The following is a 22,902-nucleotide window of genomic DNA, read 5'->3' as shown; positions in this document are numbered from 1 at the left end:
ATGACTACCCCCTGAGAAATGTCTCAAGCTAAAGATCATTATTTCATAGTGTTCTCTAGCTAGAGACAAACAACTCAACCAACCTTGGTTTAATTTGGTAAACACAGTATGTGTACTGACCATCACATGATCATTTTATTTAACAAAAGTTTACAGATTTAACACAGAGTGTTGGGACGGCAGTACCATGGACAATGTAACCAAAAGTGTACGAGGCACCGGCATTGATGGTTTGGTTGGCTGGGAGAGTAATATCACCATTGGAAAGACGGACAACATTCCAGATGGCATTATTATCACGGAGACGACAGGTGGCATCAGTACCAATGCAGAGAGAGCAGACACGAGCACTATTGCATTTGTTGGTGATGGTGACATCGTATTGGGAGAAACACTCACCAGTGTGAGAATCGGTCCAACTACCAATCAAGGTATGACTGATGGTAATGTCGTTGTGATGTTGAGCAGCAGCAACTGACAAGGCAAGTAACATAACACACAAGGCAAAGATAACTTTCATTTTTGTTTATAGTATTTTAAAATAGTTGGTTTAGAATTATTATTAATATTTTATATTTTAAAACTAGTTGGTTTATAGTCTATTTATAATTATCCATTTGATAATTGTTAACAATTATTAATATATATTAATAATATATAAATGGGAGATTAATCTAGCCCAATATATACATATTCTAATCTAATAATAACCATTGTCACAATCTATAGAAATTGTTTTCAGAGATTCAATTCCATTTCTTCATCATCATTACCAATTAACTTATCTCTATATTTTTGCTATTTAGATGAATAGATGAAAAAATGGTGAAAAAAGAACAAGAAGAAACTATTATATCCAAACTACAAAAACATCAACTATATCGATTATAAATTTCAAGATCAACTATCATAATTGTACTACACAAAAAAACAAAAGGATTGATATAGCTAAATATATTTATTCCAAATTTGATATTGGAATATATTTATTTTAAAATCATTTAACAGAAAGAGACAGACTTGACACAGAGAGTTGGGGCAACAGTACCGTGGACAATGTAACCAAAAGTGTAAGAGGCACCGGCATTGATGGTTTGGTTGGCTGGGAGAGTAATGTCACCATTGGAAAGACGGACAACATTCCAGATAGAGTTGTTATCACGGAGACGACAAGTGGCATCAGTACCAATGCAGAGTGAACAGACACGGGCACTATTGCAAGCGTTGGTAATGGTTACTTCGAATTGGGAGAAACATTGGCCAGTTTGAGAATCAGTCCAGGTTCCAACCATTCTATGGTTGATGGTAATGTCATTGTGATGTTGAGCAGCAGCAACTGACAAGGCAAGTAACATAACACACAAGGCAAAGATAACTTTCATTTTTGTTTATAGTTTTGGATAATAGTTTGGATATTTAATTAATAGAATTTAATTTGTTGGATTTATATTAAATGTTTGAATGGACCATTCTATTTATAGTTTATTGAATTTGTTTGAAACAAATATTAATATTGTCAATTTTTAATCTAGTAGAAAAAAAGATTGGATCTTGTACCAAAACATTCAATATTTATTGATCTATTCAGAAATATATTGTCAATTGATTATTAATTGTATGTGGTTTGTACCGTCAGTCTCTAAATCTCCAAACAAAAAAGAAATTACAAATCCCAAGAATTTAAATTAGAGATATATTTTTTTAGAGATGTCATTTGGGATCCATGAATGGAATCGGATCACTTTCAAGATTTAAAAATGATCAATGGTAAAAGAAAGAAAATATGAAGGAATGGAAAGAAAGAAAGAATATATGATTAATTGGATTTCAATAGTTTATTTTTTAGATTCTTGTTTAAAATCATTTAACAGAAAGAGACAGATTTAACACAGAGTGTTGGGACGGCAGTACCATGGACAATGTAACCAAAAGTGTATGAAGAGTTGAGGTTGATGGTTTGGTTGGCTGGGAGAGTAATGTCACCATTGGAAAGACGGACAACATTCCAGATAGAGTTGTTATCACGGAGACGACAGGTGGCATCAGTACCAATGCAGACCGAGCACACACGTGATCCATGGCAACCATTGGTGATGGTAACATCATATTGAGAGAAACATTCACCAGTTTGAGAATCAGTCCAGGTTCCAATCAATCTATGGCTAATACCAATTTCATTATGGTGATGGGCAGCAGCAACTGACAAGGCAAGTAACATAACACACAAGGCAAAGATAGCTTTCATTTTTGATAGAGAATATTTAGAGTTTAAGAGAATTAAATTTGTAAATTTAAAATATATTTTGGTTTATTTTTAAAAGGTTGGATCATATTCTATTTATAGTTTATTCAATTTCATATATGAATTTATGTATTAATTGTACAATGTTATCATTTGTGGTTTTCAATCTATTACATTTTTTTGTCAACCAATTGAAAATATAATGATGAATTCTTACACATTCAAATATTGTTGGATAATTATAACATCTCTATCTCTTTATATTTAATTGATTAGATATATTTTTAGATTAAAAAAAAATTAATTTATTTATTTATAAATATAATATTGTTTTGTTTTGGTTCCCTATTTTGTTGTTTGGATGGATTGGGAGGGGGATTTGTTGGGTTTGTTGTTGTTTGTTATTTGTTATTTGTTATTTGTTTTGTTGATTTAAGCAACATAGCTATACATGTCTTTTTGACCTTCTACTCTTTGAAGGTAATCTCTTTCAATTAAAATATCTATACACTTTTTAATAATATTAACCTTGGGATTGAAACGTTGTTGTAGTTGGACGATTACTTCAGACATTAAACCACTGTGTGACAATTGCTTACGCATCTTCATGATACGAACAATGGCGGCCTGAATCTGTAATTTACGATCCTCTTCTACAGTCTTGTGGATAGTGTCAATCTCTTCCTTGACCTGCTGTACAACTGGAACATTGATAATAATCTTGTTCTTTTTGTTCTTGAATTGTTTGTTTAATGTAAATTTCATTCCCTTTCCAATATCCTCTGGTTCAATTAATTCTGGTTCACTAACTAATATTTTTGATTTTACCAATACCTAAAATAGAAAATAAAAATAAAAAAGAGTTAAAAAAGATAGATCAAAAATAGAATATCTCTATTTCTATTTCTATTTTCTAATACTTACAGTTAAAGTACTCTTTAAAACATTATCAATTAATTGAGTTGAATCTTGAATATCATCAGTAGTCAATTCCTCTTCAGTGTTGAATTGTAAAAGAATACCGATTTGATAGGTTGAGCATTGTAAAGAGTATCCGCTCTTGTTTGAAGACAAGTATTTAGTTTTTAATTCACCCTTTGACAAATGATGTAACCAATTTAATTTACGACCAGAATATTGAATTTGATAGAATTTTTGGAAAAGTTGTTCACATGCTTGCAACTAAATGGAAAGCAAAAAAATAACATAAATTAATAAATAAATAATAAATAAATATCTTTCTATTTTTTCTTACTTCTTTTGGAATACTAAAATTAGTAGCAGGTGGTTGAAGTGGCCATGAACCAGTAGCAAGTACAAGGACACTAAAATCGATACCACCCAATAATACTTGTTGATTATCTTGTTCGAGATGACGATGGAATCTTTCGAGTAGATCTCTACTAAGAGACATGTCGGTAAACATACGTTGAAGCTTAGAGGTGTATTCATATCCACAAGTAGACTTTAATTTACCAATCATAACACCTTCCAAATCTTCAGATGTAGATGTACCATGAATCAAACGTTTTGCCAACATCTTTGAATAAAAATCTTGGAAAACATCCTTATCTTCTATATATTTAAATACGATCATCTAGAAAAAGAAAAACAAATTAATAAAAGCTATAACCTTTTTGTTTTTTTTCTATTTTTCTTTTTTTTTTTCCTTACAACATCATTTAATAATTGATCCATTTCAGATTCTTCAGGATTTCTTGGACTCTTTTTCAATAGGAAATCAGTAAATCTAGCCAATAGTTCTGGTGATTTGGAGGAAGATTTGGCAGCAATGGTGACTGCATTTTCGTTTATAAATCTTCTGCATGCCTTGTCGAGAGATGCAACAAAGCCAGTGTCACTTCTAAATGCGCCAGTTACCAAGTCATTGTATTTCTTAAACACTTGCAAGAGTGTTTCAACATAGAGCTTTGGATCGGTTGCACCAACACTGCCAATGGATTGGACTGCCTGTAAACCGACAGTCTGAACGTGTTTCTCCAACGTGGCTCGAAGTGGTTCCAACCCTCTTGGAATCCTTGACAACAATGCATACATACGTGTCAAGTCTGCAATCTTGTCACTCTCTAATAAATTTTGAAATTCATTCCAAATTACTTCAACATGTTTTTCTATCAATACTTTTTCACATCTTGAAATTAACTAAGTAGAAAAAAGAAAGTATTAATATATATTTATATATCTTTTGTTTCTTTTTTGTTTTGTTTTGTTTTACCTCAGTTTCAGTAGATTGATGTAAATATTGTTGAACTCTTTTAACTTCTTCATTTAAACGAGCTTCAACCTTTTTCATATAATCGGCAACTGTATTTTCAGAGATAAACTTGACCGATTCACTTGTATAGTATTGTTCGGTAGCAGCCAAAAACAATTCTTCAAAGCTCGATTTATAGACTTGTAAAATAGTTTCTTTTGGCTTTTCCCTATTTAGTCCAAGACTAACATAACCATTGATCACTCCTCTAATCAAATGTGTATTCACTTGATATCCATTTCTTTCTCCTTCAATTAAATCCAATAATGCAGATGTTAATCTACTCTTTAATGCTGTAAATAAACAATCTCTCCAAATTACAAATGATAACTAAATAAAAAAGGAGGAAGAGATTAATGAAATGCCAACAAATATTATTATATTTTTTATACTTACAACATAAACTTCATAAACTTCTTTTTTACCATCATCAATTTCTCTTTTAATCCAATATCGATTCTTTTAAAAAATAAATAATAAACTAATTAGTAAATCAGTTTAATAATAATATTATTTTCTTTTCTGTTTGCATACAAGATAATTTAAAATATGATTGATATATCTCATTGAACTTGTATATCTTTCCCATTCAGTGAAATAATAACCCAATAGAGATTCATCCATTTTCTTGTCGGCAACCTCTAACAATTCCTTCATATGTTTTTTGAGGAATACGTTTAATCTGTTGTATAATTCCTCTCCAACATAATTGGCACCTGATTGGTTTTGTTGTTTTGATACTCCAACTTTTGGTCCAGCTTTTGATTGTGATGCTGCACAATAATCATATACATGTCTAATAATAAGAGTAAGATATAAATGGTGAATATATATATACTTATTAACCCTCTCTAGATCTATCTATCTATCTATCTAATCTTACGTATATAGAGCCATCCATTTCTTGATGGGAAAACCTTGATTCAACTCTAAAAGAATCTTAGAGATACCTCCTTCAAGCTCTGGCCATATATCCTCAAGCTTGACATTCTTTTGTGAAACAGATTGATTTGCCAATATTGATGTAGTATTCATTATTGATTCTATAATCAACCTCCTCCTCTATTTAAAAAAGTCAGTCGTCAAATAGGTAAGGTAAGGTAAGGTAGTTTAAACTTTGTCTTCTAATCTATTATATAATTCTTCGTTTATCTATCTCTTGTCGCGTTTGTATATGTTTTTGAAATGTGATGATCTTTTGTTGTTATTGTTGTTGTATATAAGATTGATTGTAATGTAATGTAGTTGTGTACTATAGTTTTCAAATGAAATAATTGTAATTTAGATAGATATGTTATAAGTATGAATGATTATAGTATGAATATTGAATGAATGATTATAGTGATGAATAATGAATGATTATATGATTGAATTTAAAGAGAGAGAGAGAGAGTAAAGATGTGTAGTAAATTAAAGTGTAAGCATGTTCACAACAAATAATAGTAATAAAAATTCGAAAAATAAATTATTTTTTTAATTAAACTACTTTGTTCATTCATTCCATCCATTCTCTCCTTCTAGAGCCGATCAATTTCTTTTATTTGATCATACTCTCTCTCTCTCTCTTTTGACCAATGAATAGAGGTGAAATGAAACTTTGTAATCGATTATTATTGGTTATTCTTCATTTTGGTCAAATTCAAGACTCGTTAACTATTATCTTATTTTGGTGTTGGCAATTCTATCTGTTCGTCTGTCTCTTTATATTTTTTCAAAAATCAATCTTATCCACTCTCTATTATTAATTACTATATAACTATATTCCTTCTTTTATTCTATTCTAGAGTATGATTGTATTTATAATGGTTAAAGTTTACCTTTTTCTTTCCGACAGAGATATATTTTCTTTTTCTCTATCTCTCTCTTTTTTTGTTTATTTTGGAATTGAATAAATTAATTAATTATTATTTGTTCTTTGGTCGTTTCTATTAGAGTTTCTAAAATTAAAATTGGTTGCGCTGTGTAGAGAGAAATGTTACAAAAATAATACGAGAGACTATCATTCAAGAAAGAAAGAATGAAAAATGAATAATTGAACGTGCCTGATTAAATATGTTTATTCCTTATTTATCATTCCTTCTCTCTCTACCCACCAACCAACAATATACCACTCCCCCCACCCTTCCCTTCTCTCTATTATTGTTTTTTTCATTTTTTTTCCATCCATCTCTATCTCTTACCACAAATGAAATGTTTAAATTATCCTTTCACTGTTTCCCTTCTTTACTCATTCTCTTCCTCTTTTTTCCACTTTTGATTTTAATAGATTGTGTATGATGATGATGATGGACTGACCAAAAGGACAGACGATTGATTTATCACGACTAAAGATAGATAAATAATTAATCTTTGAGACGATTGATTTATCACTCATATCTTATAAGATGTTATATTTTACCACATCACGATTTTTCATTAATATTAATAATAATTATTTTAAAAATTGATTGATTGATTGATTGATGTTTTTTTTTAATAATATTAATATTATTTTTTAGTATTATTTAATTTTTGGTATTATTGGTTGATTATTTATAAATTTAGATAATTGATAAGCATTTCCAGTTGGTCGAGTTGGATATTGATAGGTTTGGAGATTCCATGATTCTTCAAGTGATTCAATATCATTGATGTATTCTTGATTTTTGAATCCTGTACCTGCATCATTTGTACTGCTTGATGACAATGAAGAATCGAGGTATTTAATAAATAATGACCATCTTGCAAGATAGAAATCATTTAATAATCCACTCCAAAGATGATAGGCATAGTCGTGAAGCGTTGAATTGGAAGGTCCCCACAATGTTATTTGATTTCTTGCATTAAATTCGTATTGTTCTATTGTCATTTGTTCTTTATCTGTATTTCTATCTTCATCTTTGTTTCTTGATAGATTATAATTTGCCCATTGTCTAGCATTGGCAGTCCAAGTGCCAACCAATAACAATTGTTGTGTTGACGCAATCATATCCATATCAGTGATTATATTGAGACAGTTCATAGCATGTTCATCAAACTCTGTACCTTTACCAGTTTTGTAAGCATCGTACATTGCAATCTCAGTCTCTATGAATAGGTTACTGAGTGCTTGAATTGTAATCTCTGCAATATCAAATGAGTAGGTTGATGTTGATAAAACATACTCGTCGGTCACTGATAAATAGAGTTGCCATGCCTTTTGGATGATTGAAGAGTCGTAATAAATATTATTGGTCATATTGAGTTCAGGTCGGATACCAACAAAACTCGATGGATTCTTGTCAATGCTATCGGGTGCATTGTAGACTGTCGATGCTAGAGAATTCCATGCTTGTGCCAACTCTGGTACAAACACACCGTATCGACGTTGAGTGTATTGGTTGATCCACTCGGTCATGTTGGGTGCAGTTGTACGCCACGACATCTCACTCATCAAATCGTACATTATATAATTCTGTTCGATTGCTTCTGGTGTCAGACCAGTCCCCTTCATCCCAGGTGACTGTTTTCGCGCGTCGATGGGACCGGCTGTGATCCTAGGTATTTTGCCGTACATGCCCGTACGTCCGCCAAAATTGTGTAGCATGCACCAGATCCAGTCGTGTCCGTTGAATTGGTCAGTGACAGTCCATGCAGGCGACTCTTCGGCCCATGTGTCGAGTACCAGGAGATGACCAATGGGGACACCGCCGAGGAACGCCTTGACCTGGGGTGGCTGCCAGAACCAAGCGTCGCTGATAAAGAACCACGCCTGCAACACCCACACTGCCTGCGGATCAGCATATGCGAGTGCATTGTACATGGACGACGAGCTGTTTTGGAGGTATCCAGCGTCGCTGCTGGGTGGCGTGATCTCGTTGAATGGATCAAACGAGTAGTAGTGGTCGGTGCCGTAGATGGCGGTCTGCACTTTTACAAATGTCTGTGAAACATTGGCAAAGAGTGGGTCGGATGGATCAAGGTAATAGGTACCGTTGAATGCACGCCAGTCTCCCAACTGTGTGATATTGGCAGTTGGAAACAACGACATGAATGCACGAGGGACATGACCCGCAAACCCAGGCAACACAGGCTTCATCCCATACTGACGCATTCTCTCGAGTATCTGTTGCTGCAGATCATGTTGACCGGCGATAAAGTCATAGTCCAACGGTCCACCCCAGCCATTCACATTACCCATTCTATTCCAAGGCAGGAATGCACCACCACTGAAAAACGATTCAATGTCTTTGGGTGACACACCCAATTCCGAGTAGACTGCAAACCACACATACTCTTGACCGACAAATGCCAGCGGTAGGTTGTATCCATTCAGAGCCATCCAATCGATTTCACGTTGCCATCTCTCCCAATCCCACCATACTGTGCTGTACCCAAATGTCACTACATTCATATAGTATCGTAGGTCACTTGCGATTGGGATGGTTACAGGTACAGGCATTTCAGGCAATGATCTGCCATCACCCAAATTACATTGGTCACCCGTCCAAGTATACACACACATTGCATAATACTTTAGGTAATAGTTGAATGCTTGTGCTAGGTTGACTGCATTATTTGCTTGCAGATAGATATAGGTAACATTGTCAAGTGTACGAGTCAACAAGTAAAAGTATTCACCTCCTACACCACTACTACTAGTATTGGCCAATTCCAACTTTATGAATGGTAGTTGTTTGTATCCAATTACTCTTTCAATCAATGAATAGATTAAAAAGTATGTTTCTTGGTTGTCATCTGATGATGACGATGATTCATTCACATTTTTTGAAAGTTGTTTAATATGATTTATATTGTTATTTTGATGATCATCATCACGGTCATCTTGATTTAACCTTATTCCATTTTGATATCTATGTCTATTTGTTATTACAACATTGCTACTATGACTAATGCTGCTACTATTGGTTTTTGGCAAAGCTGATGATAAATAAAGAATGAAAAATAAAAAAATAATATAAATGAATTTTTTGTTTATTTGTTCGATCATATGATGTTGGCTATGATGAAGTTGGCTATTGTCAAATAAATAATAAATAATGAATAATAATAATAAGATAAAGAAATGGGAATAGCAATGTTAACATCATCGCCAACAAACCAAGCTGGCAGCCAACAGAGAACAGTTAGGTAATAGTAATAGTTTAACCAGTCAAACCATGCCAACATGTTTAGTGAGTATGTGTGTGAGGATAAATATGACATTCTGTGTGTATAAGTGTGTGTCTCTCTCTCTTTCTCTCTTTCTTTGTCTTGATACATGTAAAAAGAGTAATGTGATGAAAAGAGGAGATGAGGGTGATGATCACATGCAATCACGCGCGTGAATTGATGTGCAAAGGGGTGCGGTTAACTCACTCTTTTCAATCGATTGACATACACAACTTGTTGACAATATTTATTCAAGACACTCTTTTAACATATAGGTCTTCCACTTTTAAAGTCATTTGGCGTAAAACACTATACATCCTAGAAGAGGATATATTTAAAATCATTCTTTCAAACATATCTTGGTTTTTAATCCTCTTTCGTCAATTATTTTTATTTTATACTTGGTAATATTATCGTACGATTCTTTGGCTTTGAAATAGTTTGATTAGATCGGTGATAGTATGTTGTCACTGCCATCATTTGTGAGTTTAGAATTGGAAACAATAATTATTTGTGTTTAAGGTTTCTTTATTTTGAAACATATATATATATATGGGTTTTGTGTTTATTTATTGTATTATGGGGTGGGATTCGTCATTGGCAAACCTTCGAAACCTTGTGTCACCACCGTGTTTGGGAATTCAAAACGACCATTTTGGGCCTCGTTGATGAGGGTTCTATAATGTGGGTCTTGATTATTATGATCGCTTTGAAAGACATAATAGACCACTACTTGTCTTATTCTAATGTTTGACACAGTAATGGCCATTCGCCAGTTACCATTGAGATCGAACCGGTAAACTATTGGGGTTATTCCCTTACCAGTTGATTTGAGGTCGACACTACGAGAGATCGCAAACTCGTGGAGAACTAAACCAACGTCTGCGTTCGGTTCTGCGTCATGTAACGTCTGCCTTATTTCATTCACATATGCTTGAACTTTCGTGTCTTTATCTCAAAAAGGGCCACCAGACCATACTTGACTTTTGATATGTGCGACTAAGAGTTTATCCATTTAATGTTTATTAGAAAAAATTAGGTTTGAGTTGGTGTGCACCATTGATCCACATCAAAAATGATCCTAATCGTTTTAAATTTTATCTTTGAAAATATCTATCAAGGAAAAGAAAAAAACTATCAGGGGAAAAATACATTTTAATATTTATTTATAATATACTTGCAATGCAAAGATTCATTTTCTTAATCATCCAAATAAACTAAAAATAAATAGGTTAAATAAATTTACACTTTTTGTGAATTGATTGAATGAGTGGATACATACTAACATTTGGTTTTCCACCATTATCATTTGGAGTGCTTGAAATGGGTGAAGTAGAATTATTCTTTTGGTTATTATTACCATTATTATTATTTACAACAGTTAAAGGGGTGCGAGGAGGAGGAGAATGAGAAGGATTTGATTGATATTTAGATAGAGATGCCTGACTCGTTTGACTATAGATTTGATTCATTGTATTTTCTCTTTGTCTTTTTGCTGCATCAACCATTAACCTAATATTTTCGGAAATATTAAATATTGGCTTTATGTTATTACTACTACTACTACTACTATCATTATTACTATTATTTTGATTACTATTATTTTGATCTTTTGTCTTTTTCTTTTCATTTTCTGTATCTTTGGTTTTATCAATGGTTGTTGAATCTATCGTCGTTGCTGTTGTTGTTGATGATGATGATGTTGTTGTTTTTTTAGTTGGGGAAATAGTTGATGGTGGTGGTTGACTTGGATCATTCAAGATATGTGTAGTATCAGATACTACTTGATTCTTTTTACTTTTACCCTTTGGTTGTAGTGTACCTGGATCAAACCAATAAGGTAAATTTTCCATATCAACTTCTATATCCAATACATCATTTGTTGAGTTTTTCTAATTAAATAAAAACATACATATGTATTAGAGCAAAATCTAACTAATAATAATAATAATAATTATACAAACATTTAAATTTAATGATAACAAATATTTAACTTCAGCTTTGGTATAGGCAAGTTGATAGAGTATATAAGAATTTAATGATAATCCCAATACTTTGAGTAATACGAATAATAAATGTTTACAAAACCTATGTTTTCCAAAATCTTGACAGGTACAATGTGGCACTGTTGCAATCTAAATATAAATAAAATAATATTAACAAATAAATATATATTATTGCATTTGTTTTCTTTCTCTTTTTAAACTTTCAATAATTACCTTTACATCATAATTTGAAGTTGAACCAACAATTTTAAAACCTTGAGTCGATTGTACATAATCTGGTAGAAATGTTTGTTCCAATTTAATATCTTCTCTGAGTGCTCTAGCAATCCTATTTTTTTGGTCCAATGTTGGTTCATCAATGTATTCATTTCCAATTCTTTCACCATAAAAGTCTGGGTCATCGTTTGATGGTATATAATTTTCATCTCTAACTGGTGGTGTCGTTGTAGTCGTCGTCGTAGAAGTTGTGGTAGTCGTAGCAGCTGATGATGATGATGATGGACTAGCAACAATTGGTAAAGGAGTAATAACAGTTGGAGAGGATGGTATTTGAGTTGTTGTTTTCTTTTTTTGTGGTGTAAACAATTGTTGTTCTTGTTGAGGAGGAGGAGGAGGTGAATTGGTAGTAGTAGTAGTAGTATTCAACCTTTTAAAAGTTTGAGGTTCTACATAACCTGTTGGTTCTGAATAAACTCTTTTTTGATTCACATTTAATTGTGGATCTGTAGAGGAGTTTGTTGTTGTAGTTGATGTCGATGATGTCGATGATGTAGATGTCGATTTAAAAGGTGATGGAGGTGGAAGAGATGATGAAGAAGAAGAAGAAGGTGAAGGATGATGAGTTATTGTTTTATTAGTATTATTATTATTGTATTGCTGTTGATGTTGTTGATGATAAGGTTGATATTGATTATGATTTATAAATAGATCGGGAATTGAAAGATAATTGTAGTCTTTGTTAATCTCTTCAATAAACTTGTGTGATATCATTAGTTCTCTTTGCAACTCTAGATTATTGCTAATATAACTTCGTATCTTTGGGAACATGATACCCAGAGTCTGTAGATCCGGTAGGTTACTGAGATACTGTGCATGTCGCTCAATCTCTTTCACCAAAGTATACAAGTTTTCTCTTATTGTAAATGAATCATTCTGTTGTATAGAATCCATTATACTACTACTATTCTACATCGATTGGTTGTCAAAGTTTTAAGAACTGAAACGAAAAAGATGAACGAAAGATGGATGGTTTTTCTAAATTCAATTGCGGTGGGTGTCCTGGCTCGCTCCTCTGTCAGTCTGTAATCATTATCAGCAGCAGCTTCTGACTATTCTTGTTGACATAGGTATGTTAATTATTATAAATGTTACCAAAGACATGCGTGGTGCATAGTTTAAACTATTCTTTTTCCAGAAATGATTCAACCAACATATATTGGTAGAATAATAAAATAATATTTATTACTTTATTTTTTTTATTTATTGATTGCAAATCATTTTAGATGTCATGCCATTAGCATCACCACAAGTTGGAGTGTATGGAACTACTTGTTGATAAGATGGACCTTTGCATTTAGGACCTTTGACTTCAGTCAGGATGTAACTGTCCATTAATGGTGCACCGTTGGGGTCACAGGCGATGATATATGACGATTTAGAGTCATATTGGAAACAGGTATCGGTAAAGATGGCCGACATGTATAAGACTGGTTTATTCATCCATGAGTCTTGGCATGTACCATTGTACTTGACGTTGACAATCGATGATTGGGTTGTGAACGGGACGTTTGCGCTACATTGGTAAATACCCGATGGGAAATTGGCGACTTGACCGCATTCGTTGACTTGAGTGGTGACTGGTGGGTATGGTATACCATTGCAATTCAAATCACCATAAACATACTTGGTTACTTGGTTGTTGGCACAACGATACATGACACCATCAAAGCAAGTATCTTCCAACATTGAGTGTTGGCTAACATAATTACCTTTACAAGCATTGGTTTGATAATTTAAAACAGTAACATAACTTGATGTGGTTGTTGCAACCAACAACATTGAAATGATAAAGATTGATAAAGAGAATTTCATTTTTTTTTTTTTAAAAGAAATAATTTGATTTGTATAAAATATGTATATATAAATATTAGAGTTTGATAGTAGTATTATTGATAAATATATTTGTTTCATATTTCCAACACAGGTATTTATAGTTTCCAATGATTTTCAATTCCTCAGGAACTAGATTAGAAGCATAAAGGTCGGATGCCAATCAACTATTCATTTCCGAGCTCTACATTTTACAACTATATAATATAACTAAAGGTCGAAATTGAAGCGATCAATTTTAGAATAAAATATGTAAATTTCGTAGTCATCACCGAAAAAATCTGGTTCCTCAGGAACTAAAAAAAAAAATCCTTTGGTTTGGTTGAATAATTCTAAAACTGAAACAATTAGATCTTCATTTATCTTGCATTCTCAAGAGAGGACGACGAAAACATCCCTATCTTATGTATTATGTGCTTGGGCATTCTTTAGTTGTTTAATCAACATTATTATTATTAAATTATTGTTGACCAAATTGGTTTGAGTGTATTTATAAATATTTGTTTTGTATTATTTATTTTTGTTGTTTTGGATTAATCAAATAAATCAGTTAAAGTAGTACCAATAGTATTAGCAGAATGAGGAATATCATTCCAAGAAGGAGTACCAGTTTGTTTGGCAACAAATAATTTTTCGGGCAAGTCTAGGATACTTGGTTTCTTGAGTTTGTTGATATTGATACCAATGATATCATTGAGGAATGTTTTAAAGAGAGCCTTTTGATTCTTTTCAGATTTGGAGTAACTCAGATCCTTGTCAAACTTGTTTAAATGTTGAGGTGTAATGTTTGGGATTTGCAGTAATAGTTGGTGACATACATTGGTATGTTTGTAGAGTTTATGATAGATGGCACGAACAATATTGATAAAATCAGATGCCAAATCTGGTGTCTTGTTTCGAATCAACATTTTAAGACAAACTCCAAACATTTCATTACCCAACAAATGATGGAATCTTGCATCCTCTCCAATAATCTCTATCAGATGTACAGAAATGGGTGTTGATTTGATAACAATTTGATGATCATTTGATAGTAAGCAAGCAGATAAACCATAAATAACTGGTGTCATAATTTCCAAATCTGACAATATACTTGGATGACTTGAAAAATCTTTAATCCAATATGTAAATTCTAATGTTAAATCTCGAAGTATTTTATCATCAACAATTTCTACCATTTCTGAATGATTATTTATCCTAAAAAATAAAAATAAAGAAAATAGATTAATATTTTCTTTTCTTTTTCTATTTTCTTTTTTTGTTTTTACATACTTTTGAGATCTAATTTCAATTTCCTCCCAACCTAATTTAATTTTGTTAAATAGTAGAGTAATAAATGGAGGTAATAAAGGTTGTAAAGTTTGAGATTGTAATTTTGGTGGATTATATTTAACAAGGAATATTAAACAATGACGCAAAAGTAATTTCAAATGTCTATTTTCACAAAATTCCAAACTAGAGAAAATAGAATCAAATAAAATCTTTGGTAATGTTGAAATTTCAAATAATTCATCAGAATGTGAAAATCCATATCCAATTATTTCATAACTAAATAAAAATTAAAAAGTATTAATATTAATATATTTTATATTTTTTGTTTCTTTTTTGTTTCTTTTTATATTTACCAAGCTTCTCTTAAGAGATCAATTAAATTTCTAAGGAATTTAATATTTTCAGATTCATTTTTATTATCTTTATGATAATCTTGACCTAAAAGTGGAGCAGTGATTGCTTCATCCAATTGAAAGATTGGATGATAACAAGCAGGGATGGATTGAATAAAGGATGGATTCCAAAGTTGATGTAGAGTAGCGACTAGTGAAGCTAAATTTGGTAGGATATCTTTAATAAATTCAGATATTGGCCATTTTGAAGGATAACTAATACCATTTGAAATAAATTCCATAAATCCTTGACTAGATTCACCTGCAGTGGCATTGATCACTTGAGATGGAAGTTGAGCCTTTTTCCAAAAGATTTGAAGTGAGGCAATTGTGAATTGAAGTTTTTTACGTCTACCAATATATTCGGTTGAATAATTATTTTCCTTGTCTAGTCCTAAAAAGTTTACAAGATTCTCTGGTGACTTAAATGCATTTGTAAAATCTAAACTAACCCAATTATTTAAAACTGGTTGAATAAATTCTTTCAAGAAACCAAGTGATTGTTGATAATTGTTGTATTCATTTGCAAAAATCATAAGTAAGTGGAAAAGCATAACCTTTTCACTATCCAATAATAATTCCATTTGAAACAGTTGAATAATAGATTGATAGAGATCATTTAGGAATGGTTTCATTTGATCTGTCAATTCAGTTGCCAAATGAATCAAACTACTAATAGCTCTTCTTCTACAATGTTGAGTTGAAACTGTCATTTTTGGTTGATCCAAAGTAGGATTTTTAAATGCAATCAATGGTACCAACTTTTTTAATATAAATTGTAAACTTGATCCATGATGTGAATAATAACTTGTAAATGGTCTAATACAATCAATTTGAAATGATGTTGCATTTGCATCCTAAGAAATAAAATTAAAAAAATTAATAAAAAATTAATAAATATTATTTTCTTTTTTCTTTTTTCTTTTTTTTTCTTACTTTAAAATCATTTTGAAATAATTCTTGAAGTAATTGTTCAGTAAGTTTAATTGAAGATTGATATTTTGAATCAACTTGGAAAAATAGAGCAGGTAAATTTTGAACAACTACTTCAAGATAGAATGAAATGGATTCTAAAATTAATGTTTGTTCATGTGTCAATGCCAAAGTGGTTGATTTTATAGCTGGTATCATTTCAATTGATTTTTTAATTATAAATTCAATTGCTATTTCAGGCTAAAAAAGAAATAGAAATAAATAAAAATATTAATAAATAGTTCTCTTTTTTTTTTTTTGTTTATATATTTCTTACACTGAGATTTGAAATTAATTTTGTTAAATCAATAAAACGACTACGAACAGTACCAAAAAATTGACCCCATTCTTTTGAAGTACCAAAATCGATTGATGAATATTTTGATTGAATGGTTTGATCTTGTTTGTCGGGATCACCAACTTTGAGGATTTTAGATTGTGAACAAACCAATAATTCTTTTAATAGACTATCCATATAATCTATTGGTTTGATGATATCTTGATTTTTAAGAAATGCATTCCAAAATGGGATGGAAAGTGATGTCATTAGAACACTTGGATGTTGTAACAATTGTAACATCATTTGTAAAAAACTTTGATAATTGTTTGGTAACTTTCTATCTTGTTCTCTGATACTAGAGTAATAGGATAGATGAGTTGTACCAAGAATGGTCAACATTTGAGCCATTCTTTTTTGAAATACATAATCATCTTCAAATGAATTGGATGTTACTCCCATTGCTTTATGTATGGTTTCCAACATGTTAAAGGTTGACAATAAATCTCCCTTTTCCTCGATTTTACATTTTCTATTTGAAAATAATAATAAACATTCACATGAATTGATTCTAAATGGTAAATCTTGTAATAATTGACAAAATATAAAATCTAATTTATGTTGTAATATTGTTCTAAATAAAAGGTAATATTAATATTTTTTATACTTGGATGAGATATGTTAATATTTATATTTTATACTTGCTTGAGAGGAATCCAATCAATATAAGAAATTAAACAATTTAAAAGTGTAGAAATAATATTTATATTTGGTTGATTTTGTGATTGTTGTTTATAGAGTTGATATCTACTTTCCAATACTTGATAGAAATAATTAAAGAGTGATTCAACTGCAAGGTTTATACCAATCATTAGATCCTTTTTTCTTTGATCTGGCAGTGATGAAGAGGCTGCAGATGAAGTAGTACCACTACCACCTTCAACAATGATTTCACTTGGTAACTTTCCAAATGTTAAAAGGACAAGTTCAGCTTGACTATCACCCAATTGAGAGATTTGTACAAGTGATTCCAATAGGTTTGACCATCTTTGTGGCCAATCTCTTTTGACAATCTCTACAATCACAGTGACCATCTTTTCCTTGATGAATCTTTGTTCTTTGGGCGATATGTTTGCTACGATTTGTAGTATCTCCTTTTTAACAGACTCTTTTTCAGAGTCTGATGCTTGATTCCATCGATTCTTTACTAGGTTTTCAATGACGTGCAGACCATAGTGTTTAGCTATATCGTTGATTTGTGGTGTTTGTACTAGCTTTAGTGCAAAGGTGTAGGCGTTGGGTCGCGTTTTGAGCTCTTCGAGAAAGACTTGACTCGATTGTCTTTGCTCTTGTGTTGAGCGTGGGTCGTGCAGCTGCGATAGTGAACTAGTGATTTGGTTGATGATTTGGTCTATTTCATTTGTATTCATTGCTCTTTGATTGATAAATATAAAATAAATAAATAAATAAATAAATAAATAGGAAGAAAAAGAAGAAGAAGAAGAAGAAGATAATATGAATATGATAAAATGAACAATGATCTTCATCAGTTGATTTTTTAAACTTTTTCAGAAAGAAAAAAAAATCGTCAATTAAAAAAAAAAATTTCATAGTACTATCTTTATTCTTATGTACTACTAGAGCTAATAGTTGTACAACTAATAACATGTTGATTGGTTGGATTAGAGACATAGTATTTAGTATTTAGTATTTGCTTGCAACCTCAAACGATCAAACTACCCTATGTCATCCTATCTGATAATTGGTTACTAAAACATGTGTAGCTACACACAAGAAGAGGTAAAAAGCCTTTGGGTTGAAAAAAGTTGTTCTTTCAAATCACACAACAGTTTGGTCAGTGACATGTCTTTAGTATTTATACTATATAGAACATATATTCTCGCACAGATCATATCAAGCTTTGATGAATTTATGTTTGGAAACCCCTTCCCAGATGTTGATGAATTGGATTCGAAAAGACTGGCCAGATGTCTTGGTTGGGAAAAGGGAGAAACCCAACAATATGCAGTACCATTGGCAGTATTCAGTCAAGAAGAGTTGGAGTGCCGACTGGTCTTTAGTTCAAAACATCAGCTAGAGCAATAGTTAAAACTGGAAAAGGTTATTTTTAAATATTGGTGTAAAGTATTAATTGTCAGGTACACATATCGACATGGATGGTATCTCGCCGGGACCCTTTTTTTTAGTTATTCTTGTATATTCAGGAAAGGCAAGAAAAAAGCTCTCCACCCCATGCAAAAAAAAACCAGTTTGATTAATGATGGCTTTTTAACTATGCAGATATGTCCAAAATCGATGAAACTTGGATATAATTGTAGCCACGAGTCAGCAGATTCAGGAAAAAAAAAAAAAGGTCTCAGCTCTCCACCCCCCATGCGAAAAAAACAGCAAAAAGGATTATACAAGGATTGAACTTGTGACCAAAGGATTTGCAGTCCTCTACTCTACCACTGAGCTAATAATCCATCATTTTAGCGTCTATTTTTTTGGAGTTTTCCCCTATTTATAGGGGTCTTATATTTTCCCATTCCCTGTAGCAACGTGCACCGAAAGATACCTTGGGTTTGGTGCCACAAGGAATGGCATAGATCGACAGACCCCCAAGATACTAAATTCCATTCGCTCCTCACTTGCCAAGTGGTCACCATTCAGAGTATCGCTGAGGGCAGCGATGGCAATCGTCAAAACATACTCGCTATCCAAGCTCACATACTTTTTGTACATCGAGTCACTAAATACAGAAGAGATTAGCGAACTGAACAGTTTAATTAATTGGTATCTCTACTCGCCGTCATCTTCTACTTACGTCAAAACAAATAAATACAAAAATAGCATAGCTCGCCCAAGAGCAGCACTACATTGGACAAAGGGAGGCATCGGCCTCTGGGACATGGACGTCAGACAAGTTGCGCAAAAGGCATGGACGATGAATCGTTTCCTTGCCGACCCTTCCAACAACCCCATCTCGTACCGCAGGGTGTGGACCAACCATATACTCGGCGAGTACCTACGCCCAGGCACCCTCACCAACAGCTCCACATACTTCCAAACATGTTGGGAAGCATGGTTACAGCTGTATCGTGCCACGTACGACAAACCATTCACCGAGTTTGGTCCCTATCTTCCAAAACACATCCCTGCCAAGGAGGGACCCGACCAGCCAAATACACCAATCGAATTAAAGCAAATCTACTCTGCTCTCCAAGCAACCAGACTACCAAAGGTCAACCAAAAGACCGTCGGTCAAAGAGAGATCGAGGCTCTCTTTGGTACCAACATCGAGCAAATATTTGCCGTCGTGGCAAGCGTCAAATGCACGACAGCAAGAGACACCCTCTTTCGTTTCTTTGCCAGAATAATGAAACGTACCCCAGCTGACACCAATACAATATGCTACGCATGCCACACTGTATTCGATGGGGATACACACACATCTCCAATCATACACCATTTGTTTGAATGTATACACGTCCAACCAAGAGCCCCACTGTTTAGCAAGTTGATTCTCGACTGGACCGACAACAGAGTGCAGTGGAATGTCCACGCTCTCAACTTCACCAAGCAGAGAACACATCACAGACGCTATGTCAATGCTGTTGCTATACTCTTCCATCGCACATGGTGCCACCACCTGAATGTGCAATTCGACTTTGACGATGACGATCGCAACTACTCTCTCGACCCAAACGAAGTAACAATCGTTACCAAACGATTCAAAACTATAATCTATCTTGAATACCTGAAACTAATCCAAAACTGCAAGTCGATTCTAGCTAAATGTCAACCTGATCGATGGTCGGTCACTAATCTCGAACTGATCGCAAACTTTAGTAAATTCTCTCTCATTTGGGGCAAACTAGCTACACCCTATCGCATTCCCTCCTTCCTAACTAGAACTAACCACTATCTAACAACTACTCCAAATTAAACAACAATAATAATTAAATCATTAATTTAAAAATAAACAATATGACTTCAGCGGTGATGAAGAGGTCAAAGATTTTATTAAAAAAAAAAAAAAAAATAGGGGTCAGAGACAAGGCGTTAGAACCAACAGGTCGAAGTTTCGAGTCCCCCTTAGAGACCAATCTCAAACGATTCCGATGGTGGCCAATAAGTTAACTTAACCGAAATCCGGGAAAACCCTAGTTACGCCAGTTCTGAGGACAACGAGACGATCCAATTCGCTAACTACCACACACATAAATAAAAACACATAAGACGACAGCGGTGATGAAGTTCGTCTCAGATTTTTAAAAAAAAAAAATTATAGGGGTCTAATTTTTTATGTAATCACCCTACAAATAACTTATTATTCCTCCATCTATAAATTTGTTCTCCATTTGTAACAGTAACTTTTTAGTCATTTTCATCTTTGTACGAAGTTACTGTTAATACTTTGATCTTTTAATTCATTTGATAAATCATCAAAAATAATTAAATAATCTGGTGCCACTTCTTTTTTTGATGATTTCTCTGCCACAGTATTATTGGTCAATATCAATGGTTTACTATTTTCATTTGGTTGCACTTGTAAACTTTGAATAAATGCCTCTAATACATTTGCCTTGTCATCATAAATAAAAGTAAATGGCATAAATGTTATTCCTCTTTTATCCAAATCTTTTTGAATTTCCAACCAACTATGATCATTGTGAACTGTTGCGCAAAAGATTAAAACATTTGTTTGTTTGTTAGTACATTCATCTATAATCTTAAAAACAACAGTCTTGCCACTATTCTTTGGAGCACATACCAATATATTTGCATTTAATTGATTAAATAATTCCGATCCTTTTACATTTTTTGGTGGTTGTGGTAGTTTGATTGGTTCCACAATGACATTATTGATTTTTGTTAGCTTTATCATTTATATATATATGTTGATTTTAAAATTTGGTAAATTGAAATACAGCTGCAAATTCCAATTCATTTTCCAAATAATTGTTGTTTTGATCCACACATTCAAAATAATAAGCTCCTTGTATAATGGCTCCACTTTTGTTTGTAAAATGTAAATTACAATTGGTGGTGGATATTTTTGAAAAGGAAAAAAGGTTGTTGTCACTAATCAATGAAGTTCTAATTGTGCACACATCCCCAATATGAAGTGTTCCATCCAAACTATAGAGTTTTAATGTAATAAGATCTGGAACAAAATCTTAATTCATTTGAACCATCAACCTTGCATGACCACCAGGATTGATACCACTAATTGGGATTGTTTTAATAATTGTCTGTTTGTTGAATTTCATTTTCCTATATTATTTAATAATGAATAAATAATATTTACATTAATGTCAATCCATTTGAAGTAATAACTAATCTTCTTTTACATACCACTGTTGATTGATGAGTAAGATTGGTTGCAACACTTAAAAATGCAATAAAATCCCATTTAACCTCTCCTAGATTTAAATCAATACCAGAAACAATATTTTCATCTAACAAACCAAATGATCCATCATCAAATCTATCCAACCAACACCAATTATAGTTGTGAATATTTGGTGTTTGAATTGTTGAATCTATCCATTTGCTTTATAATCATCACTTACAATTGGATAATAATCGTATTCATTCGCCTTGTATTATTAATATTGGTGTAAAAATGTTCCAAATTTGTCGCAGCCACATTGTTGTTGTAGATGGCAGAGTTTGCAACTGAAGCAGTAACAAATAAACTATGATAAATTCTTTCCAAAGTAATACCATTTAGTCTATTTAATCTTAATGATACTGGCTGATTTGTACCTGTAAGTGATGCTGTTATAGTATAACAATAAGGAATAAGTAAAGAGAATCCTTCTGGGCTTGCAATCTTTTGTTGTAAATTTTGAATAATATCAAATCTCTTTTCAACTGCTAAATGTATTTCCATACCTTGTACATTGGGTCCAGCAGGAGCTGTTAAAGCAACTGGACTTGTTTGAGGAGTAAGAGAGGCATCTGCACCAAAACCAATATTTGGTAATTCTGACCAAACAAATCTAACCAATAATGTTTCATTCAACATAATATCCTTATCCAATGATAAAATGGATTCATATAATTCGTTGAATGGAATGGTTACATTTAAATTAACTGCTGTATTGGCCGCAAAGCCTGAAGATAAATAGTCTGGTTCAGTAAATGCTCTATCACATGAAGTGCCATCATATCTTGGATTCATATTTACCAAAGTGTTACAAGAATAACAAGGAATA

The 22,902-nt window shown here is 32.6% G+C and overlaps 10 protein-coding genes and 1 non-coding gene across 11 annotated transcripts; 1 reads left to right on the top strand and 10 right to left on the bottom strand.

The window, feature by feature from the left end:
• Positions 1–139: 139 nt before the first annotated feature.
• On the bottom strand, positions 140–520 carry DFA_09465 (uncharacterized protein; the record flags this gene model as incomplete). Its single annotated transcript, XM_004352070.1, has 1 exon — positions 140–520. The coding sequence occupies one exon, from the start codon at positions 518–520 to the stop codon at positions 140–142; it is 381 nt and encodes a 126-aa protein (XP_004352122.1).
• A 481-nt stretch (positions 521–1,001) lies between these two features.
• DFA_09464 (uncharacterized protein) lies at positions 1,002–1,382 on the bottom strand (the record flags this gene model as incomplete). Its single annotated transcript, XM_004352069.1, has 1 exon — positions 1,002–1,382. One exon carries the CDS (start codon positions 1,380–1,382, stop codon positions 1,002–1,004), a length of 381 nt encoding a protein of 126 aa, XP_004352121.1.
• Positions 1,383–1,864: 482 nt separating this feature from the next.
• DFA_09463 (uncharacterized protein) lies at positions 1,865–2,245 on the bottom strand (the record flags this gene model as incomplete). The annotated part of the gene is made up of 1 exon (XM_004352068.1): positions 1,865–2,245. The coding sequence occupies one exon, from the start codon at positions 2,243–2,245 to the stop codon at positions 1,865–1,867; it is 381 nt and encodes a 126-aa protein (XP_004352120.1).
• A 429-nt stretch (positions 2,246–2,674) lies between these two features.
• On the bottom strand, positions 2,675–5,552 carry culA (cullin A; the record flags this gene model as incomplete). The annotated part of the gene is made up of 8 exons (XM_004352067.1): positions 2,675–3,076; positions 3,167–3,424; positions 3,498–3,839; positions 3,917–4,405; positions 4,479–4,847; positions 4,914–4,976; positions 5,052–5,313; positions 5,401–5,552. The coding sequence occupies 8 exons, from the start codon at positions 5,550–5,552 to the stop codon at positions 2,675–2,677; spliced, it is 2,337 nt and encodes a 778-aa protein (XP_004352119.1).
• Positions 5,553–7,017: 1,465 nt separating this feature from the next.
• On the bottom strand, positions 7,018–12,823 carry naglu (alpha-N-acetylglucosaminidase; the record flags this gene model as incomplete). The annotated part of the gene is made up of 6 exons (XM_004352066.1): positions 7,018–9,416; positions 10,254–10,595; positions 10,930–11,539; positions 11,560–11,582; positions 11,608–11,782; positions 11,867–12,823. 6 exons carry the CDS (start codon positions 12,821–12,823, stop codon positions 7,018–7,020), a joined length of 4,506 nt encoding a protein of 1,501 aa, XP_004352118.1.
• Positions 12,824–13,132: 309 nt separating this feature from the next.
• DFA_09460 (uncharacterized protein) lies at positions 13,133–13,744 on the bottom strand (the record flags this gene model as incomplete). The annotated part of the gene is made up of 1 exon (XM_004352065.1): positions 13,133–13,744. One exon carries the CDS (start codon positions 13,742–13,744, stop codon positions 13,133–13,135), a length of 612 nt encoding a protein of 203 aa, XP_004352117.1.
• A 551-nt stretch (positions 13,745–14,295) lies between these two features.
• Positions 14,296–18,105, bottom strand: xpo5 (armadillo-like helical domain-containing protein; the record flags this gene model as incomplete). Its single annotated transcript, XM_004352064.1, has 6 exons — positions 14,296–14,959; positions 15,035–15,310; positions 15,388–16,283; positions 16,363–16,599; positions 16,676–17,309; positions 17,381–18,105. 6 exons carry the CDS (start codon positions 18,103–18,105, stop codon positions 14,296–14,298), a joined length of 3,432 nt encoding a protein of 1,143 aa, XP_004352116.1.
• Positions 18,106–18,538: 433 nt separating this feature from the next.
• DFA_09457 (Non-LTR retroelement reverse transcriptase-like protein) lies at positions 18,539–20,818 on the top strand (the record flags this gene model as incomplete). The annotated part of the gene is made up of 3 exons (XM_004352063.1): positions 18,539–18,748; positions 19,206–20,157; positions 20,724–20,818. The coding sequence occupies 3 exons, from the start codon at positions 18,539–18,541 to the stop codon at positions 20,816–20,818; spliced, it is 1,257 nt and encodes a 418-aa protein (XP_004352115.1).
• DFA_09458 lies at positions 19,090–19,161 on the bottom strand. The gene has a single exon. It is a non-coding gene; the product is annotated as a tRNA-Cys (tRNA).
• Positions 20,819–21,065: 247 nt separating the features above from the next.
• DFA_09456 (uncharacterized protein) lies at positions 21,066–21,566 on the bottom strand (the record flags this gene model as incomplete). The annotated part of the gene is made up of 1 exon (XM_004352062.1): positions 21,066–21,566. One exon carries the CDS (start codon positions 21,564–21,566, stop codon positions 21,066–21,068), a length of 501 nt encoding a protein of 166 aa, XP_004352114.1.
• A 292-nt stretch (positions 21,567–21,858) lies between these two features.
• DFA_09455 (uncharacterized protein) lies at positions 21,859–22,868 on the bottom strand (the record flags this gene model as incomplete). Its single annotated transcript, XM_004352061.1, is given in 3 exon segments — positions 21,859–21,955; positions 21,990–22,235; positions 22,255–22,868. 3 exon segments carry the CDS (start codon positions 22,866–22,868, stop codon positions 21,859–21,861), a joined length of 957 nt encoding a protein of 318 aa, XP_004352113.1.
• Positions 22,869–22,902: the final 34 nt, after the last annotated feature.

The sequence above is a fragment of the Cavenderia fasciculata genome (assembly GCF_000203815.1).
Source record: "Cavenderia fasciculata unplaced genomic scaffold Scf_EU5ZYIE01EUG8B-5, whole genome shotgun sequence".
NCBI lineage: Eukaryota > Evosea > Eumycetozoa > Acytosteliales > Cavenderiaceae > Cavenderia > Cavenderia fasciculata.
The sequence above is the reverse complement of the archived record's forward strand: the minus strand, read 5'-3'. Positions and strand labels throughout refer to the sequence as shown.